Source organism: Habropoda laboriosa, unplaced genomic scaffold (genome assembly GCF_001263275.1).
Source record: "Habropoda laboriosa isolate 0110345459 unplaced genomic scaffold, ASM126327v1 scaffold146, whole genome shotgun sequence".
In the NCBI taxonomy this organism is placed as follows: domain Eukaryota; kingdom Metazoa; phylum Arthropoda; class Insecta; order Hymenoptera; family Apidae; genus Habropoda; species Habropoda laboriosa.
In genome coordinates this window covers 121,198-140,099 of record NW_017100267.1, presented here as the reverse complement: position 1 = coordinate 140,099, position 18,902 = coordinate 121,198, and the positions used below count along the sequence as shown (strand labels likewise).

At 35.0% G+C, this 18,902-nt stretch overlaps 1 protein-coding gene across 1 annotated transcript in view; it reads left to right on the top strand.

Moving 5' to 3' along the window:
* LOC108573384 (mucin-4) overlaps nt 1-17,561 on the top strand; it is a 43,883-nt gene extending 26,322 nt beyond the window's left edge. The window contains exons 6-10 of the mRNA XM_017935825.1: nt 5,658-5,825; nt 7,530-7,772; nt 12,821-13,087; nt 14,961-15,275; nt 16,812-17,561. Of these exons, the coding sequence (XP_017791314.1) occupies nt 5,658-5,825; nt 7,530-7,772; nt 12,821-13,087; nt 14,961-15,275; nt 16,812-16,865 (1,047 nt within the window). The 3' untranslated portion in view covers nt 16,866-17,561. The remainder of the gene's footprint in view (nt 1-5,657; nt 5,826-7,529; nt 7,773-12,820; nt 13,088-14,960; nt 15,276-16,811) is intronic.
* Nucleotides 17,562-18,902: the final 1,341 nt, after the last annotated feature.

The window sequence follows — 18,902 nt, the reverse complement described above, 5'->3', positions numbered from 1 at the left end:
ATTTCGCTTTCTTAAACATTTCTGTTAATACCGTCACTTTTGGACGAACGAAGCTCCTCCTATTTATAGAAACGAAAACGAGACATATTTGCATATTTACCTTAAAACGCTTCTCCCATAAATATTGCTTTCGTAACATGTTCCATTATTCGCGAACGAAGTGACACGAAAATATGTTGTTTATGTACTTGTCGCACGCTTATTGGCCAGCACTCCTGACATCAAATGAAATTGTTTATTGCCGAGGGGACTAATGAAACGAGATTCAGTTGCGCAGGTCAGCAAAAATCTATGCTCTCTGAAAGGCCTCATCGTGCTTGCATTGAGCTCATTTCGCGCGATGTGTTACGTATTCAACCGTCCACACTTGTGATTTACTCCCAGTGTACGTAACAACCATTAATAAGTAAATGTATTTATATGTTGTGTTGTCTCGCTTTTTCTGGACGAAAACAGTGACTGTTGAATTGTCTGGCACGTGAAACGCGAAGTGTAGCGGAACTTCGTGAAATTCTGCAGTAAGATGTTCTCTTTGATCAAACTTGCATATCTCTCTTTGCTGATTATACAAACAAGATATAAATAATGGAGTGAAGATCATAAGAGTGTGTGTACGTTTATAGAATACGTACGTTCGTAGATTAAAATTTCCTACAGTCCGTTCAATTTAAGAGTAACCTCGTTTCGCGCATGGGGCGTGTCTCTAAGGCAGAGCTAGAACGTCCACAACCCCCCACTTAACCGCCTACGTTTTTCTCCGCCTTACCCTCTGCTACGCTCTCTGTCCATGCGCAGAACGGACGAAAATCGGTCCGAGAGCGAGGTTACTCTTAAATTGAACGGACTTTAGTTGTACGGTAAATAAGATAAAAATTATAGAATGTAAATAATCTGTTTCTCCACATTTCTCGATAGTTTTGTGCAAATACATAAATAAAGAGAATTTTTAATTATCATTGTAGAAAACAATAAGATGCTTCATATGGAAATTGGTAATAAGTAATTGTGCATACAATAGAACGCATTGATAGAGAATAATTAAGGACATACACATGCACACATATGTACAGTATAAAATCTAAACAAAATTCGGAATAAAACTTAACCCGCGATGATATGAGAAATTAAAACATGTTCATGTTTTGTTTCATCCACATAATTCATCCAAAATAGTAACATAGTAAAAATAACACGATTCAATTCGCATCGTCATCATCATCGTCATCACCACCATCATCATCGTTGGTATCGTCATCACCAACGACGCGACGCACTATTAAACAATTCATTATGTCCTCGTTGACCGAAGAGGAAAAGAAAACGCAAGTAAGCATTTGAATGTCACGCTGAAGAGATTTCTCTTTGATTGGGTGTGAAATCCTTCAAAAACTTCCGCGACGCTTACCTCCGTCAAAAGATATAATGCATGCCCTTGAATAAGCTATTAGATCAAACAGCATTCACTGCTTTATTGGTTTTCCCCTCGTGTATTTACTGCACGCGTGCTTCGATGTTGAAACCATTTGTCGAGACGTGTTTCGATAATTGAAACATAGTTCCTGACATGATCTGTGAACATATTATTCGTTTCTAATAGAAGAAAATACCGCGAATCAACGGGAAAGACAGCTGTCATTTACTTGAAGAATTTCGCAACTTCAAAGTACGAGTTATACTCAATCTTAGTCCTTATTAGGTTGGTCCATAAGTTCGTGCGGCTCTTCCTGGTTTTTGTTCTCTTGCCACAGATTATGTGAAATCCATGAACCAAGTTTTTGTACTTTTCCCATTGTCTTTAAATGGCGGAAGAACACTGTTTGATGAGAGCAGTGCATCTTCTCGACTAACTCACCAGTTGATTGTCATTACAAAACAGAGCTTCCAAGTACTCCTCATTGAACTACAGTGAGTGATCGAATTATTACGATCATGTTTGATGTTTTCAATAATAGCGAAATATATCCTTTGGTTTTGTTCTTAAGACATAGATAGACAATTTGACTAGGGGAGAGTCGTGCAGTACCGGCCAAAGCTAGATCTCAACAATAAACGAGATGTTTTCAATAATAGCGAAATATATCCTTTGGTTTTGTTCTTAAGACATAGATAGACAATTTGTCTAGGGGAGAGTCGTGCAGTACCGGCCAAAGCTAGATCTCGCTTATACTGCCACTTGACAGCACTGTTGATGGAAAAACAAACGAATACTATAGCCCTGAGCAACGTATTCCGGCGACGTTCTTTTTTCTTCAGTATTACCAGAGTTCTAAGACGTTCAACGTTTACGCTGGTGCTCCGTACGACAAAAGTTATTTTTCATAGCTGCAATGGTTGGGCTCGCGTGGAGTGTACGGATCAAGAAAATATCGATCACTTTACCTGTGATATTTCTAGACGTGCCTAGATAAAAGTTCTATTCTATTTTTAAATGATTTTTACTAACATCATTTATTACTCAGACCTTAAAATCTACCAACTAAGTAGCTGGCCGGTACTGTGCGACAATTTTTCGTTCGCTGCAAATTACAACTTTTTTATTTCTACGAATTATTTATCTTTGTGAGAAAATTTAAGAAAAACGATTTGTCCCCTTTTATCAAGCACCCTTTGTACTACAAATTACTTCTTTGAAATTTCATTTTTACCAACATTAGCCCAAGTTATAGTACAAACACTTAGAGTGGCCGGTACTGCACGACTCTCCCCTATATTTTCACAGCTTGCCTACCTGAAAGGAAAGTTTCAATTCTATCGTGGCCTGGCAATTCACCGGATATGAATGCAATAAAAAACCTGTGAGAATGATTAAAACGTGGAATTGCATCAGAGATAACTAATAAACAGCAAGTGATATTTTAGAAGCATTACGACACAGGGATAAAAGAAATCTGCAGAAAAAGTATGGAAAGTACGCCGAGACGTATTCAAGCAATTATAAATGGGAATGATGGCTTAACGAAATATTGATATCTATATTTTTGAAAATTTTCAATAATTCCTAGAAATTTTAGAATTCCCTTTAAATGGTATTAGAAACGTAAAAATTTATTGTGTAATAAAAAAAAAAAGTTTCATTTTAAGTGTATTTTCAACTCCATGCTTGTTCAAACTTCATATAAGCGATACATCATTTCCAAGTGTTCGTAATAATTTGATCACCCACTGTAAAGTGGTTGAACTTCACCCGTCATTTATGGCAAAACTGCCCTTCTGGAATCGTGAAAACTATTTTTGTGCTGTTTTCGAACAAAAAGCTTTTTATTATTTTCATAGAGCCAAAAAATTCACGATACCATACAAGAAAGAAACAAAAGCTATCGAATCACGTACATATATCACATAACCGATAGGCAAATGTTATGAATTTCATTCAATACGAATTTAAATCGCACGAACTTCTGGACCAACCTAATATTACAACTAGTCAAACTTTACAAAATACACGAGAGTAACGTTAGAATCTCTTAAGGGGGTATTCTAGTCTAGAGTGTCATTTTTTAGCCCTTCTTAGGGATTTTTTTGTAAGGAAAGTATAAGTTTCTCAGTATCGACATTTTGCATACATATTCATCCATGTTTTAAGAAAGTTCACAATTTTTTTCAAGTGAAAATAATCAAAACTGTCTGAATTATATATCATTCAGTGTGGTCCCTTTAAAAAAAAAGTGTCCTACTGGCTGACACGATTCCGCCCACTCTGTTTATCCGAAATGAAAAAACCAAAAGGATTCTTGATTAGTACGACTGTGACTATGGTGTGAACCAGAATGAAAAGAAAATAGTGAAAATTTACAAAATGGCGTCACTTTGAATTTTGTGAATCGATTTTTTTTCGTCTTTCAGAGGCTCTAAAAATCAGAAAAATATATATTTTGGCATAATTCTGGTTCAGACGATAACGGCACATCCACCGAAGGTGCGTGTAAAATTTCGAGTCAATCGGACAACTAAAATTTGAGATATCATGTCAGCCTTTTAGAAAAACATGGTTTCGAGAAAAACGCGTTTAAAGTTTCTCATACCAGGCTACATGTCGTCTTCTTTAACCATCTATAACTTCGTCAATTTTGCGAATTCGGAAAAATCCTTCGACAGTTATACTTCTGCAGATGTCTACTTTCAGAAAATGTAAAAAAAATCGATTTTTTTGAAAAGTCTAGACTAGAATACCCCCTTAAGTGTACCACAGTATAACGAGTAAGATTGTATCTAATGTTACTCAAGTATTTTGCATATTTCGATATGTTACAATTGCACGAACAATCTCAGTCTAGTGATAACTATGGACTCTAAAGAACCCAACAGTTGATTAGCGACTTCACATGAATAAATTCACTTGCCTCTTCTTAATTTCAGGAAGTCAAGAGTGAGTTAATTTTATGAAAATCTACACCATTCCGGACGTTGTTATCCGAGCAATTTCTTGCAATCTAATTCCTCGTTCGTCTTTTACAAAATCGTTCCCCTTTACAGCGCCCCTTCGATCGATCGAAGTTCTCGGTTGATGAACGTGTGGCCCATTTTCACCGTCACTTTGCACCATTCAAAGACACGAGACCGTGACAAACACTTTCCACCGAACTGTTTATGTAATCTTGTTAAAATTTCGGTCAATTGCGCCCCCTCTTTCGCTAGAAACCTTACGATAATGCATTGTGCTACCAGATAAGAATAAGTATTTATACTACGGTATGGCGGCAGTCGTTCCTTTTCGCATAATACGCTGTAACCGAAAAGCTTCTATTTTATACTCGAGAGAAAGGAAAAAGAGACGACTTAATACTGAGGTTGACTATAGTTGATCCCTTGTCAGACTGGTAAGTGAGGTAATTATATGCACAATTAACTATGATACTTCCATGAACCATCTCCCTTCAGGGACACTTTCGAAAAGCAAAACTCGATTGCATATCAATTAGCGTGTATTGTATTTTTGCGTGCCTCGTCTTAGCCACTTCCAGCAAACGGATACCCAGAAAAACGTCCTTTCCCAAACGCTACCCGAAGTAAGAACAGTCGATGCTTCTGAAAAAGTGTTTATAACGAAAATTAACGCGAAAGACTTAACGACGAAAATAGTCCAAAGCGGTTAACGACATTCTTCTAGGTCAACTGCACTGAAATCTTTGGGAAGAAAGGTCTTAGTTTACTGTTCGTTGCATCACTGATATGTCGCTCTACTATCTCAGCTAGCGTTGTCTTTCTAATCTCTTCTGTTCTTGTACACGTGTGTTGCACTTTTCGTATTATCAATATTACCAATTATCCATGCTTCTTACCCCAGGGAAGAAACAGTGTTCGATTCGCAAGCTCTTGTTCCTAGGTTCTTTAGAATGAAAAGAAAAGCAAAGTTTCTGTGTGCAAACATTCAAGATTATTTGTCACGCACTCTACCATTCAAGTTCTATCTTCAACACTCGTTATTCATTGCACTGTCTCGTGTTGCATTACCAAATCAATCGCTTCTGTTTCTATCTGTCAATCACTTGAAATTGTGCCAAGGAAATGAACGTTTCGTCAGTATTCCGCGTTTTCAATGAAATTCTCTTTTCTCGAACGCTTCAGAAATGATCCGTTTGCAGAACGAATAAACTTTCTTTTCTTTACGAGACATTTGAAAAGTGAAGCTCGTTACTTATGTCTGAAATTATTTGCAGTTTATAATGAGAAAGAGGCAAACGCGGTTCAACTATGGCGAACGATGCCGTCCAGTGTCCTTGGATGCCTACAGCCTCGACAGTGTTTCTGCTTACAACAGCGTCAGGCGCAAAGGTGTGGCGAGGTCTTCGAAAAGAAGCTACGGCAATCCGACTTTCGAAGATTCGGTAAGTTTTAGTAGCTTTTTAAAATTTCATATTTCCATTTCAACAAGATCATTCGACTGCACACGTTTCGGGCTCGATTGTTAAATTGCAATTTTTAACGTTAAATTACATAAATATCGATAAACTAGCGGAATAATTTTACAACCTAGTAGAACAAAATAAGAAAGCATTACAAAAGTGCTGTTTTCAACATTTTGGAATGCGTGATCATAAGTATATCTATCAAAATGAAATTCAGGATAATTAAATATCATCTAATTATGTGTAAAATTTCTTAAGCAATAACGACAAATCAGCTTCGTCTAATTAATATTTTCGGTAAAAGTGGATCTTACATAAAATATTGTACGTTTTCTTATACATGTACACCTACTTTCTTTACTGGCTTTGTCGAATTGTGTACCGTTAATTATTTTATAATACGTCAGTAATCTTTGAATTGCCAATTAGAATATATGTTCACAAAAATTAACAAGAAATGGAAAGGAAGAGAAATATTCAGTTTTAATTGAATGCTTTACGTTATAATTATATGTTTGTAAAATAGTAGATTTCAAATCTGATAAATTTTTCTCTATTAAACAAAAGGACGTCTGCCACGTTTCATTAATTATTTTGTAATTATCTGTAGGTTTTATGATTCACGTTCGTGTTACGATTTTACAAAAGAATGCGAGTCTCAAATTTTTAAATGGTAACGTCTCAATTAAACAACGTTTTCTCCATAAAGAGTAACAATGGTGTCTTTTAATTTAACAGTAAATCAGTTATTGTTTGTATCACCTTATATGCATATTGTACCTATATGTGTAAAAACATTTTGGTTTCTAATACATCCTAGCAAAATATGTTCTTCTGTTTATAGCATACGATTAACACATTCTTGTAAACAGAAATTGACTAGTCAGGTAACTTATACAAAATTGCCTCTCAGTATAGTGTCCTTACTGAATTTTTATAAAATAGTGTTGTAATAATGTAGCATTAATGTAGCGTTTGTTACTAAAAAACTACACATTTGTAAGAGAAAAAAAAGTAACACGTGTATTTGCACTATATATTATACCAGAAAATAGTTTTCTGATCTTTATGTATTGTTTACATTTAATGTTTAGTTGAATTGTACTGTAAATTTAAGTTTAATTCCCTCAAAAAGTTTAACAGTTTCTTAGTAGGGATTTACAAAAGACCAAGAGCATCGTTCAAAGTAAGAGTAACCTCGCTTCGCGCAGGGCTAGAAACAAACCCCCACTTAACCGCCTACGTTTTTCTCCGCCGTACCCTCTGCTACGCTCTCTGCCTATGCGCAGAACGGACGAGAATCGGTCCGAGAGCGAGGTTACTCTTATTTTGAACGATGTATATACGTAAAAGTTTTCTGTTTATACTTTATATTGTAGAATATAGAATAATTTCTTGCGAACATACAAACACAGTAGATAACTTTTAACCTCGATTCAGTTGTAAATTTCTACTTTATCTTCTATAAATAATACCTCCATGAATTAAGAGCCACTGGTTCAGAAGCACTAAGTGATGAAATATTTAGATTCGTCGAATTAATCTAACTGAAAAACTGATGAAGAAAATTGAAATAGAAGTAATAAGGATAGACAAACGTCCAATGAAGGCTTAGTTTTTGTTAACATTGTGGTAAAAAACGCTGAAATTCGTATTTCTACGAAGTATATGTTATTATTACAGAGTGCCATACCATCTCACCCGTTGAATTTTGCTGGACTTTCATCTTTCTATAACGACGTTAACGCTATCGACGAGGAATTCTCCGGTATTCCGCAAATTTCGGCGAAGATAGACGAGCTGCCCACTGGCGCGGAAATAAAAAACAGATACGCGAACGTGATACCGCTCCCGGAGACGAGAGTATCCCTTCAAAAAATTAACAACGATATTCTTACGGAATACATCAACGCCAGTTACGTTAGAGTAAGTGATGTCACGTTTAATTCGTTCATTTTTATTATATACCTGCAAGTTCATGTCGAAAATTACTGGTGACTTATTTTAATTTTCTAAAAAATTTATCCAAAAGTTCTGTGTATTTTTGAGAAATACATATTTGATGCTCTTTATAAATGGACTGCACATACATTTTATACAATTGTCATGTAAACGACTTACATTTGTTTTAGTATGGAGTAATGAAAAAATAAGACACTATTATTTCCGTAAAGAATACCAGAAAATATGTATTGTACAAAGATTAACTGACAAGTAAGATTTGGCTTTTGTAAAATCTTATTTCATAATTGATTATGCAATCTTCCTCGTTTTTGGATGTTATACACTTGAGGAGGAGAAAGGCTCTACTTGTTGTTAAGCAGATGCTTCTCATTTAGCTAATTCTGTGTAAATATTTTATTTTGTCTTAAAATCCTTTAAACAAAAGGTTTCACATCATTTTTAAACTATTCAAGTTCTAAAGATATTAAAAGCTTTATCAAACTCACCTATTATCAAATCACTCATCGTATTGCGCTGTGACAATTATCAATGACCATTATCTAAATAATTTCTAATTTGTCCTTTATTTTCTTCAAAAAAATATGGTCACCGTACAGGTAATATTTCGGCAATCACTTATTTACAGTCCGTTCAATTTAAGAGTAACCTCGCTTCGCGCATGGGACATGCCTAAGGCAGAGCTAGAACCACTAGAACGTCCAAACCCCCACTTAACAGCCTACGTTTTTCTCCGTCTTACCCTCTGCTACGCTCTCCGTCTTCTGTTCCAGGCGTGACGCTTTCATACACATACGCGGTGATATAATTAATTCTCTATTTACTCTTTTTCTCTTTTCTTTTTTTTTTTTGTACCTAATGAAATTTATAATATGTCTTTTAAGAATTTAAATGATTTTGAATCGTTCCCTAAATATTGATAATTTTATTTTGTCCGGCCAAATTCATACAACTATTAACATGCACACATTAGGTGCGCATACTTTTAGACCACCGGGTAGATTCTCTCCACTCTATGCACTGTTTACATTGTCGTCGCTCTTGGGCCTAGCCGAAATAGCGCTACGACCAATCGCATGCGTCACATTGGTAGGTAGTAGTGGGAACTGCGCAGAACGGACGAAAATCGGTCCGAGAGCGAGGTTACTCTTAAATTGAACGGACTTTTGGTTAAAAAATATTCATGTTTTGGGGAAACACAAACGACTGTTCTTTTGTCAATTTGTTGTTCAGTAACAGATATAACAGAGGAGTTCACATCGTAAAAAGTCCTATTACCTTCGAAAAATAGAATTTATTAATTCGAGATTGAGACGAGAATAAATATTATTGCGTTTAATCCAGTGTCACGGACTCTATGATTTATCTGTCATTTATGTTTTAAGCTGCTTATGTTTACACTCATAGAAAGAATACTCTGTTCCCGTTTCGTTCATTTTCTCTGTCGAGAATGTCGAGAATTTACACAAATCCTTTGTGCAATCTGAAAAATGCACAAAAACGTTTCGGTGTATCTCGAGCGATCTAACTGCACGCGTGTAACAGCGTTTTGTCTGTGCGAGAAAAGGATGTTGCATAAAGTATTACGAACGATACGAATTGCTATTACATAAGTCCGAAGCATAACAATATGCGGAAACAGGATGGATGTTAACACCTGTTCTCGTCGAATTATTAGAAAATTTAAACGATACAATAGCAGAGACGGTGCTTGATCGTTGCTTCGATCCTTAAAGCGATTAACATTTACTTGGAGCAATTATGGTGACTCGATATTGTCGATCATGGAACTGAAACTTACGAACATTTCTCGAAATTCGAAAAAATGCAATTCCCCTGATTCTTCGAGTATCAAATATTATTTATAGATTAACTATAAATGGTACTTGAAAGCTTCTTACCTAAGAGATTATTATATTTATACTTCGCATACTTATAATATTTTTTTTTTATATCATTTTAAATACGTAACTTTATTTTAATTAATTTTATTTTGAAACGACAGTTTTCCAAATATAAGTTTTATGTAAAATAAATTCTACAATTAACAGTGGGCACATATTTCATTGTTGAACAATGAAGCTTTGTGTTATATTTTTCTTGGTTCAAAGCCTGTAGTATTATTATTGAAAAACTAGATACTATTAATATGGAACGTAGTCTATTTTGTCAGAAAGATTTACTATTGGATTTTTGTGAAGTGTATTTTTAAATGATAAAATAATGATTGAGAATTCCAAGCATTTAAATGCATTTAAACAAAAAGAGTTCTACAATACGCTTCTTTCTTAATATTCTTGCAATACCACCGACTTCATCATGTGGAGCTGCCAGAAAAAAATAGATCGAGTCTAAACTTTTTATTATTAAACTCTTGCTGTTAAACTCATAGTCATTGATCAAATCCTTTATTATGATTTGTGCTCATTATTCCCCACTACTTCGTTTTATTACATAATATTGTAGACTTTAATCACTTTTTGTTTCATTAATTTCTACCTGCGAGCAGCTTAAACCTCTTACTATCATTTCATTATCACGTAATACCGTGCAAGCAATGTTTTGCATCTTTGAGCCTTTTATATAACTGGCAAAAATGATTTAAAAAGTACATCTCTTTATTTATGTAAAATGATTATACGTACATATGTAATATTTATCAGTGAATGTCTCTGTCTTTAATTTCATCTTCATACTTCTATTATAACCCATGTCTATAGAATTGCTTCGTGTTAATATTTTGTCACCATTTTCATTATTTACACTTTGCACGTGTTGCAATTACAGAGTATGTAGCCTTTAATGCATATCGAGGGCAACGTTCGTAGAGGTACAGTTAGCATCGGTCTCCTCATGGTGATCGATAACATCGTTCAATATCCTATATCAACCGAGCACAATGCAATTATTACCACCTATCGTTTAATTTTGATTGCCATTTTAATCGATTCTTTGAGAAATACAGCAGATCTTTTTTTAGAATCAGTTTTGAATCAACTCTTTGCGGACGGAGCCAGCCGGAGAGTGAGCGTCGCTGTGGACGAGTTATAAAAACTAAAACTTTATTTAAATTCAAGAAAATTTTTGGTCAAAGTCCAAGAAAACATATGTAATGGCTTTTTCGGTGTGTTTGGGGTGTGTCTGGTGGTGGTGTAAAAGTGAGGAATTGTCTGAAATTGGTGAATAGACTTGGGTGGCTATTTGCCGACACGTGTCCGCAACGGTAAAAAGACCTTTTTTTTTTAACGTGGTGGAAATCTTCAAAAGACGCCGCCTCCCCTGAGGGGAGGAGACGGTAGTGTGGGATTTTTACCCACTAAAACTACCATGACGGCCCTCCTCGGACGCCTTAGAGGGGACCCCGGGATCTCGCTGAGCGAACACTACCGGGGTCGCCTCTCTGCGCTAAATGGCTCTCGCCACCTCCCAACCTGCGCTCACAGGTGCAGGCCGAATCGGGGGCCGTATCCCGACTCGACCTCCGCCAAATCCACGTGCAATGACGAACCTAAACTCTCATCCAGGCCGTCTGTGGATCCACCACTCCAAGTCGCGGGAGGGCAAAGGCCCCTCCCCCGCGCCGAGGGGTAGTCCTCCTCGATCGCATGCAATGACGTCAACATCTGCGATCCCGACTAGATTCGCCACGGTACGAGGACAGGGTCCTCCCCGCGGCGATCTCGCCCCACTAAAAGCCACGCACGGGACATCTCGACCTGAGTAAAGGGCCTCGCGATGTACCGTGCCTCCTCCTCGCGGTTGGGGTCCAGCCCCTAAGACCGCCCACTGCCCCACCACCACCGTCGATGTGCTATGACGATATAGCAGCGGGGCGTGCACGGTAAAAAGACCTGGGCGGCTATTTGCTGACACTCGGCCGCAAAGGGTTAACCCTTTAACCTATAACAACGAGTCAGACTCGTGACAGAAATTCTAGTCGAGATATGACAAAAATAGTGATATTAATAAGAAAAATTCGTTATAATCTTAACTTTCGTTTGAATTTGTAACACCGAGATTTACTAAATGTTAATTAATCTATAACAGATAAACTTTTGTTACCTGACACAGTACTGAAACACTAAATGACTGACGCTTAGATGCATAGCCAGAAAAAACTCATAGGTTAAGGGGTGAACAATGATCAACGTTTTAGAGGAACAGAAAAATCTTAGGAATGGCAAGCGACCCTTATGTTACATTCACTTAAAATTTAAGGAATAGGAATGTTCCTCTTCTACGTACAATACGTGCCTGTGAATACTTCGTTTCGCATAAACTGGGAAAAAACTGCACACCCATAGATGAAACAAACAATTCTAAAAACACGTACCCCTATTTCGGTTTATAGTTCACACACACAAATTTACAAAAAAAATCGATGAACATTTAGCTAAAAGAATTACAAAATATAATTAGTTTATGTATTATTTAAACGAATGATTTTTAATTCTTTATGTGATTGAATCCCCTATTCTAAAACGCACAATTTAAAAAAGAAAAGTTTTTTTCCTAGACCATGTAATTCTCGAGATATTCCAGAAAATGTTTTCGACCATCAACCTCTTCATCCCTTATGGAAGATTATCGATAAAAAAAAAAATGTGTGAAATATTTTTCTGCAAACTACATATCTCCGATATAAGTTCCATCAAAATTGATGTACATATGTGAGTTTGATATGTTCCCTTGTTAGACCTATTGCAGACCCTTGCAACCATCGTTTCTAATTTTACATCGAACCCTTTATAATTGCACAAAAATGTTTTTTGCATACGAAGATGTAGATCCGAGTAATCGAAAAATCTGCAGAGAAAAGGAGGTCTCGAACATTGAACTTGAACCTACGATATTTACATTTCTCACCTTAATCAACGTTGTATTTCTATTTGTGCGTTATTCTCGATAACGAGACTAAAATGCTCAACATGATTGTGTAAAAAATAATTATTAATTTTCACAGTTTTAACAACGTTCAATGAAATCTATCTAAACCGACGATGTTTTTTTAGGGACTAAAGAATGCCACAAAATACTACATAGCTTGTCAAGCACCGATGGAGTCGACCGTCACTGACTTTTGGAGAATGATCTGGGAACAGCAGTGCAAAGTGGTCATCATGTTAACCGATCTCGTTGAAAACGGAGTGGAAAAATGTACCGAGTATATTCCGCCATCGGAAATCACCGACTGCCACCGGTTATACGGTGACTTCCAAGTTACTCTGAAAAAGAGGGAAACCAAAGAAAAATATGCCATTTCTACTCTTCACTTAAAAGTAAGGGATAACGGAAAAATATTCTTGTTGCTTCCTCCCGACTTCGTCCTTTAGTTACACGTAACCCACGTTAAAATACGCCGCATACCAAAGGAGTTTTAGACGGCATTATCACGCAATTGATCAATTAGAGCAGAGTTCTGCACAAGGTTTTGAAGGGTTACTTCGCGTCATACGCGCTTTTCTCCGCGGTTCAACAAAACCTCGAGAGATTTTTATTTTTTTTATAATTAATGTAATATTCAAAACAATTTTATTTTTATTTTTGTATATAGTAAATATAAGAGAAGATTTCCCCTGAGTTACCTCTTATTCCACACCCTGAAGATTCACCCCGACCATCATCCCTTCCTAAAACCATTGTTCGATGCTTCTCAAAGAATGGTCTGCGACTACATTTTTTCCGAGGGGGAGTTGGTCCCAGTTTTTCGTAATATGTAAAAGAATGTTTAGGTGGAACTTGTGTAGATAACCAAAGTTATGAACTAGAAGAGTTCTAAAGGCTGTGGAAGGTTGAAGACTCCCTGAATTAGAGAATCAAGATGAGCGCGAAAGTTCTGTCAGTTTCTGCATTACCTACCAACAGCTTTATTTTCGTAAATGAATTATGTTTAGTAGATAAGTTCGTGCCAATAATTTAATGAAAATCCAAGGAAATACTGTAGCAACGACATAATGGTCTTACCAAAAATCAGAATTTAAAAAGTTGTGGAATGAAAAGGCGTTTACTTTTTTTTTTTTTATCAAATTTAAAGGTTCGTTGGAAATCTTGATCTAAATTATAAAATTCGGCACGAACTTATGGGATGACTTAATAATAACTTCAAATGTCCTACTTTAATAATCAGTTAAAAAGTAACGATTCCTGTTTATTTGATGTCAAAAATCTTAACGAAAAGTTGTCCGTCAAGAAAGTTCATATGTGTGTATGTTATACGAACTTGTAAAATGTAGCAATACGGTTCAAGCCTGCAAAAATATTTGTCAAATGTACGGAGAAAGAATTTGTAAATGATAGTTTATTCGTTTCCGTTTTGGAGACATGTCGGACGACATTTTGGATATTGACGAAAACGAATTATTGGCTGTAATTCAATCAACTAGACATTAAACTGTAGAAGAAATTTTCATGATCATTCATTGTACAACCATACTCAGAAAATTTCTTTCACTTGAAGTGGTATTTAAGCTTTGAACGACTGATCGAAAACAACGACGCGACAAGCTGATACCGGGTCACTTTTGACCCATACCAAAATTTTTATTAGAGATACTTTGGACCTAGCTTTTTGATACAAAATATTATCTAATAATGCTTACAATTGAAACAGAAAAGGAGTACGTTAAAAAGAAAATGTAAACATCCTATAAATATACCATTTATCTTACTTATATATACTGCTTACATAAAATATTATTTTCTTTTATTGCATCTTATTTATACATATAAATGCTTTAAACAGTTTACGCATTTTGTGCTATATCTTGTTAAATCTTGCAATTCAAGTTCGTTATTACTGACTAATGTATTATCACCGTCCAATAATAATTCATCGCTATGATTTCGTTCATGTTATAAAATTGACTAAATGCAGACGCAACTTGTTAGATCTTCTCTTCTTGAATACTGCCTGCTATATAGAGGCGTTGGAACTTCCCACGCAGTCGTTTTTTATACTTGTGTCTTCCCTCTTGTTTGGATCCAAAAATGACCCGGTATCACCTGGACGAGGGTTAAACTTAATACCTGGACTCCTTACAAGTTGTCCCACAATGTTTTTATTATTTAAAATCGACAGAACTTTCGCACTCACGATAGAACTTTATCAAACAGGAAGCTAACGAGAAAACCTTTGTTTTTTTATTCTTTTAGAATTTGGAGAGCAACACGTTCAGAGAAGTGTATCATATTTGGTATTTGTGGCCGGTGAACGGCGTGCAATCGGACGGAGCTGGTTTGATAGCCGTGCTTCTCGAGGCGAGGGCACTTCAAAGGGGTGGTCCTGGGCCCATTGTGGTGCATTGTAGTCCCGGCACTGGACGCACGGGAACACTAATAGCACTTGACTTAGGAATTAGACAATATGAGATTACGAGGACTGTGGACGTGCCAAGAGTCGTTTATACTATTAGACGGGATCGTGCTGGGGCTGTTCAGACAAAAGAACAATACGCTTTCATTTACAAGGTAATTTGCATTCGAGCTTCTTTTCGTTTTTTCTTTTTTTTTGTTTTTTCTTTCTTATTAAGGACTTGGAAATTGTATTACAGTAGACTCCCGTATAGGAATTCGCACTGTATGAGAATTTTTCTTGTATAACGCGCATAATCTAAAGTAACATGTTTGAAACGATTATTGCTATGCCAACTTTTATTTTCTACGTTTTATCAAATAGGACAGTATTTTAAAAATAAACGGCATTTATACGAAGTTGATTTAAAAAAACATATTATTAATGTATGTAAAAAATCGTTTATTTCATTGAAATTTAATAAAAATGCAATTATACAAAATAAAAAACAATCTAATGCTCAACTAAAGCAGATTTGATTCTTAAATCAGGTAATTCTTGCGTTTTATTATTTGGCGCGCTGTACGAGGAATCGCGTTATATGAAAACAGTAGTTGTAAAATCTTTTGCGCGTTATAGGAATTCGCACGGGAGTCTACTGTACTATTTTTCATTAGTAAACAAGTTGAATGGTGGAAGTACAAATGATGGGTTTGTATGACTTTGTGTGATTCAAAAGAAGACAGTGGTTGTATTGTAAAGCAATTTTTTTTATCAAAAAACTTGCACTTATATTATTCATTCAGTTGAACATATGTAGGTATGTACGTGGATAAATATTGAATTGTCTGTAAAAATTATTTCTTGAAGAATTTATTCTAATCGGATATAAACTTAAAATTTCTTTGAATATGAAATATTCTATAATCTTTGACAACCTGTATCATATAACAAACACACATTCTGTAAGGTTTCTAGGATTCTTATTATCATAAGACATACAGGGTGGATCACCTAAATATTTCCTTTATTTATGGGTATATGAAAAAACTGTTCAGGGCAAAGTTAAACTGTTCAAAGAGATGAGAAGAAAAATTTCTTCAAGGTCATCGCTGTTTCTTTAAATGGTGTGGTATATTTTTTTTCGTATCCTCTTCTTCAATGCTATGGTACATTTTCATCTGATGGTAATAAGTATTTCTTGCAGTTACTGAATACATATCAATTTTTCAAATGTAAACATCACCACGTGTTATTTATTTTGATTAAGATTGTAGAGTGTAGAACGGAAGAAATAGTATTATTAAACTGAATGATTTTTGGACTTCAATTATGTTTTAAAGCCAATAGCCATCAGTTTCAGCTTTTATTATAGGTTAATTTTCAGATGAAAATATCTCGGGATTGAATGATCAGAATGGTATGGTTTTTAAGGTCGTTGAATTTTGTATCTTTATGTTCTGAAAGGATATAAAAAAAAATGTAATTTAAAAAAACCACCGATTACCTTGAATTCTCTAAAAGAATCACCTGGATGAGATTTTTTTCACCTTTTCGAACCAGTTTTTTCGTACACCAATAAATACCGGCAATATTTAGGTGACTATATTCAAGTCCACTCTGTATAATGTGATATAATAAATGTCTAGCAGAATATATGTAGATTTTTCGCAAATTGAAGGCAAAAGTAGATAACATTTTTTATTTTTCAGGCATTAAATTTGTATGCGACCAAACTTGCCGGCGGTGTATTGGAATCGACGTGAACTACACGAAATTTTGAAGAAGCCTGTATTCATAAGCAAGTCTAAGTTATAGAAACAAAACTACTGTATCTGTGGGCGATAAACATCACTGAGAACGATAGATAACCGCGAGAGATTATATAAAGTACGAGATGTCAGTGTTACCTCATTAGAAGGATAATGATAACCGAATGGAAGAAACTGACTTGTGATACTTGGACCATAACGACGATCGTATTTCGTTTTAAACTTTCGCTTAGTCCTCTCAATGTCTGACAGTTTCACAAAGAAAATGAAAAATGTCTATTACCATCTGCTTGCCTGCCTCTTTTGATCGTCACTTTAATATTTCTTGCTTAAGTTATGTTCGCCACACAACAAATAAATTTCATTATTGTGAAGTTTAAAGTATCGTTACAGGGTAAAGATAAATCTTTTTTTACTTCAAGCTTTGGGCAGAGCATAGTGCTTTGTTTGATGTTTTAAGATGAAATCTGCTTTATCAGTAGTTCGAAGCATGTCGCGACTATGATACTTTTATGGTTATTTATAAAGTGCATGGTACATTCCATTTCGATCACGGATTAGCTGTTTGACCTATACAATTTTAACAGTATACATATCAGTGAAAGGGGTGAATGAAAGATACAAGAAAAGAAGAAAAGGTAGTCGATAATTTTTCAATTCTATTACAAAACTCAGAACTGACTGAACTCATAAAGCTATTGTTATACATTCTTCAAAATGTCTTGAACAAAAATGCCTCGAAAACTCTAAAAAAACTTGACATTGTTAGTAGCACATTTATCACTATGTAATACAATTTTTCCACAATTTCTTTCTGTAATTTAGATTTCTAAATATAATTTCTGCAATTGAGCATTTATGTGTGTGATATATTTTACTAGGTTTAGCAAAAAAAATTCTAAAAGTATCTATAAAATAATGTTACTTATTTCTTCGTTATAAGATATTTACAAGTCAAAGTCATATGTAGTGTAATGATAGAAATTTCAAATTACTTCTTGCTAAAATATTCTATCGAATTTTCCTCTAATCGCTACACAGAGGAACAAACGTTAAAATGAACGTCTCATTCGTAACGATCGAAAGAAAAAGGCAAAGAGGGTGGTAGGTTATTGAAGTAAAAAGAACGAATCGAGAGGGGAAAATTAATTTGTGATATTCGGACCATCCATCGGCGATATTCAACTTCGTATTTCTCTTAGGCTTATCCGATTTCGTAAAACTATTTTTACCGTAGATTTCATCTCGTTTTTGTCTTTATATATAAAAAAAAAGTCGTATTTATATATAAAAAGATAATTAGGTATAGTTAAATATTTAATGTTGATACATTATGCGTTCGTAATCGGTAGCATTATACCGGAAAGGCTGTTGTGAAAGAATGATTTCTTTCCACGAATATTACGTAGCAGGCATTGCACGACCAAACGAAATGCGCCAGAATTAAAGGAAAAAAAAAAAGAGAAAACCGATATCTTTCCTAGAGAATTAGAGAATTTATATCGTTTAAATATGTAAAAAGAAAGATATATGTATGTATGTATACATGGTATGTTAATTATTCTTTAGTATTACAATCGTTTAAGATAATATTACATTCGTAAGAATTCAACAAGATTGTTTTTTCTGTCTCTTTTCTTTTCGAAGCGATCTATGTTGCCGCATTATTGTTGTTATTGTTACTGTTGTTGTTGTCATTGTACAGATATTTTGATTCGTAGCAGATCGCTCTCTATAATTGTACATAGAAATCAGCCCGAATATATAATGAATTAATTATATCGTTAAATTTCGTTAAATGTTCGTTTGTTTTTCTTGCGAAAGTGTCCTAAATTCTTATGAAATAAACATAGGCATGTTAATCATTAGTCGCTATTACTTAGGACTATGAAGAGTGTGCCGAATTATCCCATAAATTTTGTCGATTTAGTTGAACACCATTACTATTCTTTCTGTGTATATGTAGTCCAGCATTTATTCAGTGATTTACATGAATAATAATTAAATTATATGTGCATACACACACATACA